The 16,862-nt window shown below is 35.3% G+C and overlaps 2 protein-coding genes across 5 annotated transcripts in view; both read right to left on the bottom strand.

Annotated features, from left to right (window-relative positions):
• Positions 1-368: 368 nt before the first annotated feature.
• LOC106875885 (uncharacterized) lies at positions 369-15,392 on the bottom strand. Of its 4 annotated transcripts, none has more exons than XM_089358528.1 (2): positions 14,617-15,392; positions 369-2,085 (listed from the first exon to the last, which is right to left on the bottom strand). In XM_089358528.1, exons 1-2 carry the CDS (start codon positions 15,383-15,385, stop codon positions 1,070-1,072), a joined length of 1,785 nt encoding a protein of 594 aa, XP_089214654.1. In that variant the 5' UTR covers positions 15,386-15,392; the 3' UTR covers positions 369-1,069. The 4 variants fall into 4 exon arrangements, with proteins under 4 accessions (XP_089214654.1, XP_089214653.1, XP_089214651.1 ...); XM_089358527.1 differs by having other exon boundaries at positions 369-2,019; positions 14,551-15,385; XM_089358525.1 differs by lacking the exon at positions 14,617-15,392 and adding an exon at positions 13,685-14,495 and having other exon boundaries at positions 369-2,833.
• LOC106875886 (allene oxide synthase-lipoxygenase protein) overlaps positions 15,351-16,862 on the bottom strand; it is a 74,096-nt gene continuing 72,584 nt past the window's right edge. Inside the window, exon 18 of the mRNA XM_089359102.1 lies at positions 15,351-15,645. Coding sequence (XP_089215228.1) covers positions 15,579-15,645 — 67 coding nt within the window. The 3' untranslated portion in view covers positions 15,351-15,578. The remainder of the gene's footprint in view (positions 15,646-16,862) is intronic.

The raw sequence follows: 16,862 nt of genomic DNA, 5'->3' as shown, positions 1-16,862 counted from the left end.
AGACAGACAGAGAGAGAGAGAGAGCATAAATTTTATTTACTTTTTCTAGCATCTTTTTTAGTGAATGTGTGTTTGTGTGCATGACTGATCCACAATGTTTCGGCTGATTTACTCTTCAGGTGTCCTGGTAGGATTTTGAACCCAATCCTGGGTTCTCATTCCTAAGGTATTTTTTTGCTGATGTTATTATTCGTCATCATCATCATCGTTTAACGTCCGCCTTCCATGCTAGCATGGGTTGGACGATTAGATATGTGCCAAAATACATACAGACCAACAAATGCATGCATGCACACACACACACACACACACGTTTACAAGGATGCATGTAAATACACAAATACAAATAATAAAACACAAGGCATACATAAGTATAAGGATATAAATTTAACCCAATTAGTCCAGAAGTTTGTCTGTACCAACATTAAGTAGATTTATTACACAAAAACACAAAACAGAAGTAATTAATTTAAAGAAATAGGAATTTCTTGTTAATATCAAAGTTTCTGACAGAGTTTCTTTGTATGAAATAAGTTTCCTGAGGAAACATTTCATGGTGAAAGTTACATGGTAAGTGAAAATAAATAAACAAGTAGTTGGAAAAGAATTGTGTTTCTCAGTCAATAGGGTGGTTTTCGGTCAAGTGATATGATATAAGGTCCCTGGAGTGTGCACATAACTGTTTTATGAGGTCAAAGAAAGACTGCAAGAATATGAGCCGCTCTTTCACTCAACCATTAAAAAGAGGAATTGGTTCAACTCATTTAAATCCTTTCAGGGTTTGCTTCTGGAAACAAGTAGCTGTTCAAAAAGACATATTTATATTCACAGGAATTAAACATTTCACTAAACTGAAAAAAAAATCCAATTTGCAAACGTAACACATTCCAGGCAGTTCAATAAATAAAATTTTCAGTAAAACAGCACATGTGTAATTCAACTGGAATACATTAAATATTCTGATGAGATTCCTAAAGGATTGAGACTAATTCAAACACTTTTTCACTGTCAATGAGGCGATTGAATATATTTATGGTTATTTTTCAAAGAATGACTTGACATCATTCAGTTACTCTTGTGTGTAAATACATATATGTGTAGATAAATGATTTTTTTGAGAGAATGATTTACTACAAATATCACAGTGATATGGTTTCATTCCTGTGTGAGTGCGTTTGTGTTTAGTCAAGTTACCAATCTGAGAGAATGATTTACCACAAATATCACAATGATATGGCTTCTCTCCTGTATGAATGCGTTTGTGTATAGTTAAATTAGTTGAGAGAGAGAATGGTTTACCACAGACGTCACAGTGATATGGCTTCTCTCCAGTATGTATACGTTTGTGTTCAATTAAGGTATTTCCATGAGAGAATGATTTACCACAGATATCACAGTGATATGACTTCTCTCCTGTATGAACTCGATTGTGAGTAGCTAAGTGACCTGTTAGAGAAAATGATTTACCACAGATAACACAGTGATAGGGTTTCTCTCCTGTATGAATGCGTTTGTGAGTAGTTAAATTACTTCTTTGAGAGACAGACTTACCACAGATATTACAGTGATATGGTTTTTCAACTGTATGAATATGTTTGTGAGTAGTCAAGTTGCTCCTTTGAGAAAATGATTTACCACAGATATCACAGCGATATGGTTTCTCTCCTGTATGAATGCGTTTGTGCTTAGTTAAGTTACTTGTTGCAGAGAATGATTTACCACAGATATCGCAGCGATGTGGTTTCTCTCCTGTATGAATATATTTGTGTTCAGTTAAAGTATTTCCATGAGAGAAAGATTTACCACAAATATCACAGTGATATGGTTTTTTTCCTGTATGAATATATTTGTGTTTACTTAAGTTACCTGTTGCAGAGAATGATTTACCACAGATATTACAGCAATATGGTTTCTCTCCTGTATGAGTGTGTTTGTGTTCAATTAAAGAATTTCTATGAGAGAATGATTTACCACAGATATCACAGTGATATGGCTTCTCTCCTGTATGAACCTGTTTGTGTTCAGTTAATTTATCACTTAAAGAAAATGATTTCCCACAGATATCACAGCAATACGGTTTTTCCTCTGTATGAAAACATTTGTGAGTCACCAAGATACTTGTTTGAGAGAATGATTTACTACAGATATCACAGTAATAAGTTTTTTTTATCTCTTTCATCATTTCATCAGGAAAATCAATATTCTCAGGCTGCTTTTCACATAGTTTATTTTCCATAATTTTACTTCTTTTCCTACAATATATGAATATTTTTCTTATTTTCATTTCATAATTTATTTTTAACAATTAGTTTTACTATGACCATCATTGCTGATATATGAAGATGCTGCAAACTCCTCTGCAAATATGTTCAAGTTTAACTGGATTGCAAAATCATTTTGTATATATAACAGACAATAAAACAGTGGTAACTCTACCATAGATTTATATTAAAGGACTTATGTGTTCTGTTTAACATGTTCCTTTAATCTTTAAAAGATAATAATTATTAATGGTGTCCATGAAATAAAAAATGGAGAGGCATCTGGCTTAGTGGTCAAAGTGTTGGAATCATGATCATAAGATCGTGATTTTGATTCCTGGACAGAGCAATGTGTCGTGCTTTTGAGCAAAACACTTCCTTTCATGTTACTCCATTCTACTCAGCTAGCAAAATTGAGTATTCTGCAATGGACTGGCATCCTGTCTAGAAGTATGTTCACCAGAGAATCCAGGAAACTGGTCCTATGAGTCTATATGATTTGAGAAGGAGCTTTATCATTTTCTTTTTATTATGAAATAAAAAATTCTGTTTTGCCAAAGTAATGTGATATTCTGAAATAAGAGAGAAAACAGTACAAGATATTAGAAGATACTTAAAATGTACAGAATCAACAACAGAAATTTTGCATTTCTATACTGATAAACTTTAAATATAAACATTTACCAAAACAATTTGATTTAATTTCAAATTTGTTATTAAAATTATATCATACAACATTATGTAAAGCCTATACATTTACAGAGTACATTTACACCTTCATATTTACAGAGTAAAAATACACACACACGCTAAACTGCTGAATCAATAATATTCTCTCACTAGAAACATTGCACATCGCTGTTGTTTACCCCTGTTCAGCTCTGAGCAGACTCATAATCAAAGGTATTTCAGTTATGACTATCTTCTCATCTCTTTAATCAGTAGGGTGTGCTTTAATGGAGATTTACCTGCTTTTCTAAGCAGGTCATGCAACCAAAAAGGCTCTTGTAGGTGGAAACAATATTAAAATATTAAAACAGCATGTACCAACCCTGCAAGTGGAATTTGGCTGATAAGTAAAGTAGGCTTTCTGAAGGTGTCACAGGCAGCTGAAGACAATGTTTAGTTTACACAGCAATCATGACTCTAATCAGAACACTTATCTCTCAGTTACCAAATTTCAACCACTATTAAAATATACTATACAAAGATACAGTTTACTAAGATATTAAGTTTGTTTGCAATGCTGAAATATGAATGACATTATCTCATCATGACAGTGCAACCTTGTAAAGAAATAAGAGCTACTGAGAATATGTCTCCCATATAGTTCTACATACTGGTATATTAACTTATTTCTCATTACAAAACAAAATCATAGCCAGCAGATTCTTATACCAGACATCACATATAACATAGAATTAATTCTCAGGTAGATTTATTAGTTGTACAAAACTGTACATATAGAGAAATTTACAACTCTTTCTATTTCTTTTGACATTGTGACAGCCATGATAATGGTGCTGGTAGATAATAAAGAGTGTTTTTATTGGTATAAAAGTACTATCTTCCTAGATTAGTACTGATCCCTGTTAAAATGAAAAAAAAAAAACTTTGAAAAAAGTTGAAAAAAAACATGGGCTTTTATTTAATATTTTAGTCTAATTTTACATGCTTTACAAATTAAATATGTTAACACTAACATACATCTTACTTTTCATGCAGATGGTATCTGAATTATTAAATATCTAAAAACAATTCTTTTTACTCCATACAAATAAATGTACCATTTTATATGTTTATTTCATGATTATATCATTACTTCAGTAAGTTACATATCTAATAACAGATAAATAGGGATTATATGTAAGCTGTGTTGCCACTAACTCAGCTTAAAATTCTCACACACAACAGTACATTATTGGATCAGTCTTTTCAAAGCCAGCTCGTAAGGCTATTGAGCATCTTCTTTCAATTTCCTGAAAGATTAGAGTCACCAAGTGGTCAAAGCTTTTTCCATTAATATAGTGTCCAATGAACTGAGCTGGTTGTCTGCTTGCATTGTTGAGAAATTTTCTGGCAGATATGCTGTTCTTAAGATCTTTGTTACACTCTGTTCTTAGATCTTTGTTACACTCTGCACAGAATACCAGCAGCATTCTTCCAAGGAACCATATCCCTGCAGTACTGATAAGCTTTTGCCCTTGTTTATGTTCCAGGTCACACATCCATATCTAAGGACAGGTGTTATGTATGCTCCAAGGACTCTTTTCCTCACTTTTATTACTAGTCATTTATTTGCTTGATATCACTTGGTATATCCAATCCCTGACTAGATTTCTTTGATGTTTCCTCATCTGATATAACAATGGTTCCCAAATATTTAAAACTAGGTATTAAGGAAGGATAGGAGAATATTAGATTTATAAGCCCTAAAATTCACTCCATGATTACCCACGGGCATATGGTGTAGTGGTTAAGAGCATGGGATACTAACCCTGAGTTGGATTGCAAGCAGTGACCTGAATAATAATAATAATAATATCGTAAAATACCTTAGGAATGAGAACCCAGGTCCGAAATTTCCCCAAGACACCTGATGAAGGCTGGAGGGTGTATCAGCCGAAACGTTGTGTTAAGATGAGGACAAATATCCGTCAATTGTAAATAATGTATTTTACATGCTGTTTCTTCATTCCTCAGACAAGATAAAATTGTGGATCAGCGATTTTTTTATCGTTGAAACATTGAAATTTTACAAATAATTTTTTTCCTGAATCGGATTCTCCATAGCCGAAAACGTGGAATTCCGTAAAAAAAAAAATCAATATATATCCATTTTCCTGAAAGTAATGAGGGAAAAATCGGATCTTGTGAATTTTCCAGAAGCCCTCTCCCCACCCATCAGATTCGTTTGCACAATTTTATTTTTCATATTCGTTTTCTACACAGTTGTTAACACCCAGCAGGCTGGGGGGGGGGGGGGTAGTTTCTTTTGTTTTCGTTAACGGGTGAAGATCTTTATGTTGACTGATCGGTCAGTTATCCTTCAGAACACCTAGACACCAAGATACTAGCTAGTTTAAGATATCCGTATTTCTCAACAGAATTCTCACCTCCTCAAGGAAAGAAATATCCAATTGGTTAGAAAACAGAAAAAGAAATATAAATATACTGTTTTAGTTAGAAAAGGTACTGCAAAAACTGCTGCTATAAGTATGCTTGTCCCATTAAATTAAGAATATTCTTTTCTACATTTCAAACAACGGAAATTATCCTTTTACAAATACTTCTTTCGGAATTCCAGTTTTGTTTTACGCACATCCACTTATGTAAGTCGCATCTCCAGTGACAGTGAGCAGCTTAAATTCATTTTAATTTTGGCACCGTATGGGGGATGGAGATTAGGAAATTCAAAATACAGGGATTTTTGAAAAGGGTTGTTTTTTTCCTTTTCTTTTCAGATATGTAACTACAAGCGTTTTTTAATATGTGACATTATAAAATACCGAAAAAACTAAGGAACGATAATTTGAGGTGGGGTGTTAGAAATACATGAATTTAAAATTCTTTTTTAACTGTGAATTACATGTATTTTAGAATGTGAGATATTATAAAATGACAAACAAATGGCGTTATCTAGCGAGCCAGACACAACTATTTTCTTTGGCTCGCATGTTTTGAGCATCAGAGATTAAGATTCTGCATAAAAAGGAGGGGACAGGCACACGCCCTTTTTCCGTCCCGACATCACGCAAGCGTTTTTCAAAATATAAGTTTTATAAAGTTAAGCATATTTTAAAGAATCACTATCTCAGATGTTTAAAAGCATATTCCTCAAAAAACATTTTGAAGAAAGTAAAAGCAGAAAAACTGAGGAAAGGGGAATGAGAAAAAAATCACCTTTTTTTTTTTTTTTCAAGAATCGTAATCTATGATGCTTGAAACATATACTTCCGAATTATGATTTTTGGCGCAGTAGATAATTTTTGACTTCAATAGGAATACCGTAAGAGATATATAAATACAATTTACAAAAGTAAACAGTAAGAAAATAAAGGACATTATTACAAAGGACATTATTTACATATTATTACAATTATTTACACATTATTACATTATTATGTCAACTTACTCGTAATAGATGCAAAACAGTGAACCTGTTTGCTTTTCACTAAACAACAAAATAAAAATTTTACATTTGTGAATTTAAACGGGGTTCATAAAGCAGCAAACATCTTTAGCCATAGATTCGTACCTCATCATAGAGAGGCGGTGAAGGTGGTTTCGTCTCTGGCCGCAGCTTCGATACGGAATATATACGTCTATATATTAAAATATAATGTATTTGCTTCGAACTGACGTTATGATGTGAAGAATATGTATGTCTTTATTAATATTTCTTTTTTTTATGGAAAGTTATATACAGAAACCAGTGAAACATTAATTGAAATATACCCATTACATGTAAATTGAGTTTTATTGTATACTTTGAAGAAATATGTTGAAGTAACTTCGAAGTTACAGCTTCTTCCCACTATATATGTGTGTGAGAGAGAGAGAGCGAAAGAGAGAAGGTACGTAGCCTTGAATTTAGGTGACTTGCAGATTCGATTCCTGGTTTGGAAGGCGCTTGTATCTTTGTATAAAACATTTTACTTCTGGTTGCTGCAGTCCACTCAGTGGGTAATATCCTTCAGCTGAAGGATATGCCCAGAATTTTACTGCTATATCATATTTTTACATCTTTATCAATACACATACAAATATATACATATCAAATCAAATTTATTGGCAGGAGAAGAGCACAGTGTGCTTAAGCCATGTAAAAAAAAAAACAGTTATTGTTATATACAGTTTTATACATAGTCGCCACAGTTGTCCAGAGCCTCTTTGAACAGGGGAGTGGTGGGCAGTTGAATGACATCTTGAGGTTGCTTGTTCCACGGGCCTGCGATACGAACGGAGAATGCGACCTTCCACCTGTTGAGTCGAAAGTGTCGGGGATAGAGTGTGCGATCATGCCCACGAAAACCTCTATTCGGCGTAGGGGTGAAAAACTCCGAAAACGGTAGGTTTACATTCCCGTTGAAGATGCTGAAAGCCAGGATGAAATCTCCCCGCATCTTCCGTCGTTCGAGTGAAGGTAATGCCAGCCGTTGGAGACTTTCCTCATACGTAAGCTTAGATAAGCTTACGACCTTTCAGGTGGCTAAGTGCTGAACCTGTTCCAGGTGCTGAATGTCTTTCTGGAGATATGGGTTTGAGGCCTGGCTGCAATATTCGAGGATGGGTCGAACTAGAGTGGCGTATAAAGGCCGAAAGACCCCCCATCTAAGACCGAACCTTAAGAGATCAAAAAGATGTTCTGTATGCTTGCTTGAAAAACTGTATTTTTTAAAAACTTAGGAACCTCAAGTGACTATGTAAATACTAAGAGTGAAATATTTTTCATGTCTGCATTTTACAAAATACATTTTTGCAGAAATTAGTGATAAACGAGTGAACACAACAAAAAGCATTCCAGTGTAGGTTTATGTAAATTTTTGGTATTCATAAGACACTGATTATATTTACTGATGTTAATTATCTCCCTTGTGTTTCTGTCTTTTTCTAAATGTATGTGCTCATTCAAATGTCGACTATATTCAATGCATTAACTAAAACTTTTGTTTTTACTAGCTTGATAAATGGCAAAATAAATATTTTGGCCAGGAAACTGTATTTCACAAGGCTCACTATGGATTTTATAAGTATGTATGTACGTGTATGAATAAATAGAGGAAAGGGAGGTTAATTGGAACCTGGAGTAGGTAGAAACACCTCTTTCAACAGAAATAATGAACCTGGTAAGGACTCTACTGTTCACAAGTTTTACACAAGATGCAACTCCTATTCTGGAGCTTTCAAAGTGAGTACAACTTGTACAGATGAGAACAGAGGATAGGTAGGGTAAAGGTACCCCAGCCTCCATCACCATGTTTTAGCATTCTCTTCACCCTTACAAGAGAATGTGAATTTTCTCAAGTATTGCATGTTGTGGATGTCATCTCTTTCATGAAGCTCATCATTTTCATCACTTTGTCCTATCTCTCTAGGTCTCCCACCTTTACAAACACTATCCTCTTTGAGTGCTTGACATTTTTATGCAGTTGTTGTCTTCTGTACACACTGCATGTCCATCCCTATGTAATCTTATTTGATCAATATATCAGATTCCCCTTAGGTCCAATTTTTCTCTCATGCTCATTTGTTACATTACAAAACCAGTGGAGCATATTCATATCATTTCTTTCCAGTGTTCACAAACCTGCTAAATTCAATGTCCATGTTCTGCTACAATAAAACGATGTATCATAGTTTGTCCTTTACTCTGAAAGACAAATCTTATTGCCAGTAAAGGTTAATAACTCCCTGAACTTCCAACTCTTTACTCTGGCTCTTATGCTTTTGATACACTTATATTTACTGCTAATTAAGTCATTTAGGTAATAGAACCTATCAAGTACTTCTAGAGAGGCACACAGAGAACCCATTAAACAAGTGATACTAAAGCTTACTGCAGTTACTGCATATGAATTCTATCTTCTCCATCAGCCCGCCTCAAATTCCACTTGGGAATCCAGAGTCTATATTCAGTATCATCATCATCATCATCATCATCGTTTAACGTCCACTTTCCATGCTAGCATGGGTTGGACGATTTGACTGAGGACTGGTGAAACCGAATGGCAACACCAGGCTCCAATCTAATTTGGCAGAGTTTCTACAGCTGGATGCCCTTCCTAACGCCAACCACTCAGAGAGTGTAGTGGGTGCTTTTACGTGTCACCCACACGAAAACGGCCACGCTCGAAATGGTGTCTTTTATGTGCCACCCGCACAAGCCAGTCCAGGGGCACTGGCAACGATCTCGCTCGAAAATCCTATGGGAGCCAGTCAGGCGGTACTGGCAACGGCCACGCTCAAAATGGTGCATCTCATGTGCCACCCTCACAAGAGCCAGTCCAGGGGCACTGGCAACGATCTTACTTGGCTTGCCGGGTCTTCTCACGCACAGCACATTTCCAAAGGTCTCGGTCAGTAGTCATCGCCTCGGTGAGGCCCAATGTACGAAGGTCTTGCCTCACCACCTCAGCCCAGGTCCTCCTGGGCCTACCTCTTCCACGGGTTCCCTCAACTGTTAGGGTGTGGCACTTTTTCACGCAGCTATCCTCATCCATTCTCACCACATGTCCATACCAGCGCAATCGTCTCTCTTGCACACCACAACTGATGCTTCTAATGTTCAGCTTTTCTCTCAAGATACTTACACTCTGACGGGTATTCACATTGACATTACACATCCAACGGAGCATACTGGCTTCATTCCTTGCGAGCTTACGTATGTCCTCAGCAGTTACAGCCCATGTTTCACTGCCATGTAGCATGGCTGTTCGTACGCAAGCGTCATACAGTCTGCCTTTTACTCTGAGTGAGAGTCCCTTTGTCGCCAGCAGGGGTAAGAGCTCTCTAAACTTTGCCCAGGCTATTCTTATTCTAGCAGCTACACTTTCAGCGCACCCACCCCCACTACTAACTTGGTCGCCCAGATAGCGGAAGCTATCGACTACCTCTAGTTTTTCACCCTGGAATGAGATAGAAGTTGTTTCCTGTTTGTTTACAGTCTTTATTGCACCTGAACATCTGCCACAAACAAAAACTAACTTGCTAGTTAACCTGCCTTTGATGTTGCTGCACCTCTTATGTGTCCATAGCTTGCACTGGGTACATCTTATAGAGTTACTACCTACTCCTTTCCTACATACTGAGCAGGGCCATCTACCTGAAGGGGTTTGTGTTTTATCTACCTTCCTACTTATTAGGATTTCGGTTTTAGCTAGGTTGACTCTAAGGCCCTTCAATTCTAGACCTTGCTTCCACACCTGAAACTTCTCCTCTAGTTCTGATAGTGACTCCGCAATTAGGGCAAGGTCATCAGCATAGAGGAGCTCCCAGGGGCAACCTGTCTTGAACTCCTCTGTGATTGCCTGGAGGACTATGATAAATAAGAGGGGGCTGAGGACGGAACCTTGGTGGACCCCTACCTCTACCCGGAATTCATTGCTGTACTCATTTCCAACCCTCACCTTACTGGCAGCATCTCTGTACATGGCTCGCACAGCTCTCACTAACCATTCTTCTATCCCAAGTTTCCTCATTGACCACCAGATAAGGGATCAGGGGACCCTGTCAAAGGCTTTCTCCATGTCAACGAAAGCCAGGTACAGAGGTTTATCCTTAGCTAGGTATTTCTCCTGCAGCTGTCTCACTAGAAATAAGGCATCAGTAGTGCTTTTACCTGGCACGAACCCAAACTGCATCTCATCTAAATTGATTCGCTCCCTAATTAGTTGGGCTATGACCCTCAGAATTTCTACATACACCTTTTCTACACATCAAGCATGACCATTTCCTTGATGATAGCAAAGAGGTGTTGATGATTAAGAGAGAGACAGCATAAAGAAATCAGATAGAAATGGGTAAGATATTTATGGAGTTATTGTTTAATTCATATCAGTGCACTTTTGCACACAGGAAGTCAGTGATATCTATTACCTGTTTGAGTTTTCAGTGGATTATTTGCCAAACAATACACAAACACAACTATTGTCCAGTGCAAATAACAACACTACCTTCAATTCCAGTTATAAATGTAGGTTATGGTTTCAATATACAAAACACTTTTATAGAACATACATAACACAGTGGCCACTCTTATGGTGCAAACATGTAATGTTAGTTAAATGAAGAAAATGGATTCTAGTATTTCACTAACATAAAAGGTATAGGCTAAAATAATGCTCTCCCAAGGTACAACAAATTAGGTTAATAAATATATACTAAAGGTTCAATAAGTCGAGATAGGAATAATAGTTTTTCACAACTAAATCTATGGAAGTTTGATTAAATAGGTATTGAATAACTGGTTGGGCTGTTTAAGGCTGTATTTTTGGCATATTAAAACCAAGTCCATTGAGGTTTATAGGGAAACCATTTATTTATACATAAACATTACAACGATAACAATTACCTGCTGGAGACTTTATCACTGATTACCAGTAGTGAGTTACATGTGCATACTTTAACAAGAAAAAACAACTCTCTTCGCATTGTGAGTTCATTGAAGATGAATGATTTCTTTTAACCTGGAAGGGTGGAGGTGGGTGTCAAGCAACAACCAATAAACTTGTCTTCTCATGAAGCTTGTTGCCTCTGACTGTCTCTTTCTCTGCACATCCCAATTTATAGCCATGTTTTGGCAGAAAACTCATGGAAAATTTCATTGATTATACAACTGCAGCTGAAATACTATTGATCAGAATTCAAGACAAGATACCTGATATGTTGTGGCCTTTTTCTCATTACTGAGCTGCCATGGCTTCAATTCTAAGCCCCAAAACAAGTCTATGAGAATATGATAGGGAGAAGATTTGTAGGGACTAAGTGTAAAAGGAGATCGGGATTAAAAATACATTAGTATAAAAAAAAAATGTTGAAGAAGATATAAATTAAAAGAGTGTATATTTACATACTGTATTTAAGGTAATAATTAAGTAAAACAATTTTAAATTTATTTTGTAAAAGATTATATCATGAGTAGCAATATGGAAATGATTTAATTATGATTGTAATCTATATATATAAAAATGAGAATGTGTGTCTGTCTGTCTGTCTGTCTGTTTGTGTGAATCCCTAAAACTCGAGAACTACGCAACCAATTTCATTCAAATTTTACACATGCCTTACTTAGGGTTCCAGTTGTGTTTTAGTCAAAAAAAGTTTTTAACTTCTTGCAGAGTTCGAGCACACGGCAACATAATATCTCCTCCACTATTTATGTATTACGTGTCAAAAGTGAAACAAAAACACTCATGTCATATACTTTCACTTTAAAAATGAAACTATTCCACTAACTGAAACAATCACATTTCGATACTGTAATGACAGATACTTTCACAGAGAGAGAAAGAGAGAGACAGAAAGAGAGAGAGAGAGATGTATATGTATACATATAGATGTATATGTACACGTATATGTATATATATATATAGATCTATATGCATACATGTATATGTATACATATGTGTAGATGTATATATATATATATATAGATGTACATGTAATATGTACACATATATACATATATACATGCATACAGATATCTATACATATATACACCCATCACACACACATACACATGCACACAAACACACACATTAGTCATTTGTTTTCTTATCCAAAACTCCGTCAAAAGTACTGAATGGATCTTTATGAAATTTGGAAATTATATTCTTTGCATAACGGCCAAAACTCCCATGAAAATTCATATATTTTTGATGTTGATGAAATTTTAACCCGAACATAACAGATGAGCATTATTTAGAAAATGATGTCACACGTTATCGAGGCTACCATTCTTTCTGGATGTGCAAAAGGGGATGACGTCTTTATTCCAAGAATTCCTCTTACTCCATCAGGAGCAGACATTCCTTTTACATTCAGAAGACTACAATTCCCCCTTCGTGTGAATTTTGTCATGTCCATAAACAAATCTCAGGGTCAGACACTGTCTGTAGCTGGTCTTCTCTTGGAAGAGCCTTGCTTCTCACATGGACAACTGTATGTTGGCTGCTCAAGAGTGGGCAGCAAAAAAAACCTATTTGTATATGCTCCACAAGGGAAAAGAAGGAACATTGTTTACAACGAGGTGTTATAATCACAACTGCAAGAAAGTATGTACATGATCACCTTTTACGAAACTTCATTGACTTTCATATATTTATATTGATATACATATATATACGTGTGTTTGGGGGCGTGTGTGTATATACATCTTTATATATAAAGATGATGCGTAGTCTAGACGGCGTTTTTAGATTTCATTATTCTCTTTAAACCGGGCAACGCCTGGTATTTCTGCTAGTTGAAAATAAATGGATGAAAATGACAATAAATGTGATTCCTATTAAACGATGAGAAGTGAGGTGGTTAGATATAGTACTGGGGTTAAAGAAAATGTTTTACTTAGTTTTATTAAAACTTAATAATTAATAAAGTCATTAAGAAAGCAATGAGAAAAAAAAAGGAAAAGATTAGTCTAAATAAAGCAATGCGAAAAAAAAGGAAAAGATTAGTCTAAATAAAAGACTGTGTGATTAACAAGCTCTTATCATGGCCATGCAGTTTTTGGTTTGGTTTGGTTCCACTGTGCAACACATTTGGAGTTTCCTATAGCATCAGACCAACGAATGTCTTGGAAGTAAATGTGGTAGATGAAAATTATAAGCCTGTTGTATAAGTACATATATGTATAGCATACATGGGCATGAGTGATGATGTTCCATGTGTTCCCTCTTGAGCAAAACAGTGATAATACTTACATTATGACCAATTGCTCTAAGCTTTTGAAGGCTGGCAATATAATTCCCGGGTGGTAATAGGATGAGCACTTGGCTGTAAAATCCACATCCAACTCAAGTTAGCATTAAAAAACCATGAAAAATATGAAAATGATTTTGTAAGTTAAAATGAGGCAAGAAGATAAAATTTAATTGTAAATAATCAAAATGGATTTAAATAACTCTAAAATGTTATATCAAGGTAGGATGGGAAATGGATTAGAGAAAACAATTTGTAGCAGTTTCACTATCAAATAGTAGTGTTCAAAGGATTAGCAGTATTGATATCAATGAATAAGTGCATGAGATAAAGTCAGCAACATTTAACTTAATTCAGCTTGATGGGTTAACTTATGAGATGACCTAGTATATACTAATACAGTACATGTATATGTATTAATTTAGTAAAAATAAGATTTTTAATATAACGTGTGTTATTTTAATTCACCTTTTGACTCGCACAATGTAAAAAAAGAAAAGACTGACATTCTGAAATATAGTTAAAAGAAGAAAAAAGTTGTGAGAACCACTGAACTGGAATATATCTGAGTATTCTAAAGGAATGATTTTTTTTTTTTTAAAGTTTCACCGTGATAAGTTATCTCACCAATATCAACATGGATATGGTTAGTGTAAGGAAGCTGTTATCACAGATTATATATTCTTCCCTAGTGAGTACATTTGGAGTTAGATAAGCTATTTATTTTTTATATAATAAATTTTGGTGGTTGTGTTAAATAAAGATTGCAATAGCATATCATTTAATGTTTGTTGAACAAATTTTTTCCATTTCTTTTTGTTGGTGTATCTAGTAATTTTGACTTATTCTTCTGCATGAATAGCTACATGTGTTGTTAAGTGACTTTTTTGGGAGAATGATTTACCACAGATATCACAGTGATATGGTTTCTCACCTGTATGAATGTATTTATGTTTCGTTAATTCGCCATTTTGACAGAATGATTTACCACAGATGTCACAGTGATATGGTTTCTCTCCAGTATGAATGCGTTTGTGAATAGTTAAGTTACCATTCTGACAGAATGATTTACCACAGATATCACAGTGATATGGTTTCTCCCCTGTATGAATACGTTTGTGAGTATTTAAGTTTCTACTTCCAGAGAATGACTTACCACAGGTATCACAGTGATATGGTCTCTCTCCTGTATGAATACGTTTGTGAGTAGTTAAATGACTTGTAACAGAGAATGAATCACCACATATATCACAACAATATGGCTTTTCACCTGTATGGATACGTTTGTGAATAGTTACCTCATCATTTCGAGAGAAGGATTTACCACAGATATCACAGTGATATGGTTTCTCCCCTGTATGAATACGTTTGTGTTTAGTTAAGTGATCATTTTGAGAGAATGATTTACCACAGATATCACAGTGATATGGCTTCTCTCCTGTATGAGTATGTTTGTGTCTAGTTAAATTATTTATTTGGGAGAATGATTTACCACAAACATCACAGCAATATGGTTTCTCACCTGTATGAATATGTCTATGTTTAGTCAAGGTATTTATTTGAGAGAACGAATTACCACAGATATCACAATGATATGGCTTCTCACCTGTGTGAATATGTTTGTGAATAGTCAGGTGACCTTTTTGAGAAAATGACTTTTCACAGATATTACAGTGAAATGATGATTTTATTTCTTTTGGCATTTCTTTAAGAAAAAGTCAATCCTTTATATTTCTGACACAAATCCTTTTCCATCATTTTTCTATTCTCACCACAATATATGACTACTTTTCTTATTTTTAGTTTTTATGCCTTCCCCTGTTGATGGAAGTATTTCTGCTATATTTCCATCAACTGTTGGTGTCTGAAGAGGGTTGGAAATTTTTGCCATTAATCTCAGTTCTCAAATATTGATGATGCATCTGAAGCCAAAATTTGTTTTACATCAATCTTGTCTGATGCTCTGAAATAATACAAAAACAGTATAAGATACAAAGATTACTTAAAAAGTACAGATTTAACAATGGAAAGTTTACAAGTAAACTGTAGAAATAAGATGTATATATATATATACCACGACGTCTAAAAAACTTTTGAACTTTTCCACTTTTGTAAACCTCCTTTATCATCCTTTTTTGTCTCCGTATTCTTTCTGTTGAAGAGCGTAGCTCGAAACGTCAAAGACTTTCCGTATTCCCGAGCGTCATACTAATATATACTTTTGTTATTTACACCACCTGTCCTCGTCTGTTGTTATTTTTTGTATATTCTCCCATATATATATATATATATATATATATATATATATATATATGTGCTGTGCATGAGAAGACCCGGCAAGCCAAGTGAGATCGTTGCCAGTGCCCCTGGACTGGCTCTTGTGCGGGTGGCACATAAAAGACACCATTTCGAGCGTGGCCGTTTTCGTGCAGGTGACACGTAAAAGCACCCACTACACTCTCTGAGTGGTTGGCGTTAGGAAGGGCATCCAGCTGTAGAAACTCTGCCAAATTAGATTGGAGCCTGGTGTAGCCATCCGGTTGCACCAGTCCTCAGTCAAATCGTCCAACCCATGCTAGCATGGAAAGCGGACCTTAAACGATGATGATATTACGTCAGTCTCTATATTTGAAATTACAACTACACATTCAAAGTATGATCACATAATTAAACTACAGTTTAATAGATAATTTTCTTTGCCTAAACATGATTCAGCATTGCTTGGTTGTGGTTGCTTACTCTAGATCAGCACTGAATAAGCAGGCCTATGACAAAAGGAGGTAGGTGTTCATGGGTGATATGAATCTTATGACAGAACAAACAAAATGAAAATATTATACTGCCGAACAAAGAAAAGATGATTGAATTAAAAAAAAAATTAACATAGCTAACTTATATGACTCTATTTCAGGTGTAAGAAGATTAAAATGGAAGTAAGCTTTGACTAGATAATGTCTGAAAGGAAAAAAAACCTTGTTGAAAAGTTTTCAAAATTTCTGCGCGCACGCATACTGATTACATGATCGTATAGTGTGTTTATGTGTTTAAATGACTTGAAAATATGAAAAGACAACATTAAATAGAAACTCAAACCTTCTCCCCCTCGGATGCATACAGTTCTCAAACTTTAAACACATAAACACACTATACGATCATGTAATCAGTATAGGGAGGAGATAC

This window comes from Octopus bimaculoides, chromosome 10 (assembly GCF_046866305.1).
Source record: "Octopus bimaculoides isolate indiv1 chromosome 10, ASM4686630v1, whole genome shotgun sequence".
Classification (NCBI taxonomy): Eukaryota; Metazoa; Mollusca; class Cephalopoda; order Octopoda; family Octopodidae; genus Octopus; species Octopus bimaculoides.
The sequence above is the reverse complement of the archived record's forward strand: the minus strand, read 5'-3'. Positions and strand labels throughout refer to the sequence as shown.

What these genes read in the sequence shown, in the direction of transcription:
- LOC106875885 (XM_089358528.1), bottom strand. Translation starts at nt 15,385, where the DNA reads ATGCCAAAAGAAATAAAATCATCATTTCACTGTAATATCTGTGAAAAG. An exon ending in ACATAAATACATTCATACAG is followed by an intron (nt 2,086 to 14,616) that starts GTGAGAAACCAT and finishes GTTTTCATACAG; the next exon opens with AGGAAAAACCGTATTGCTGT.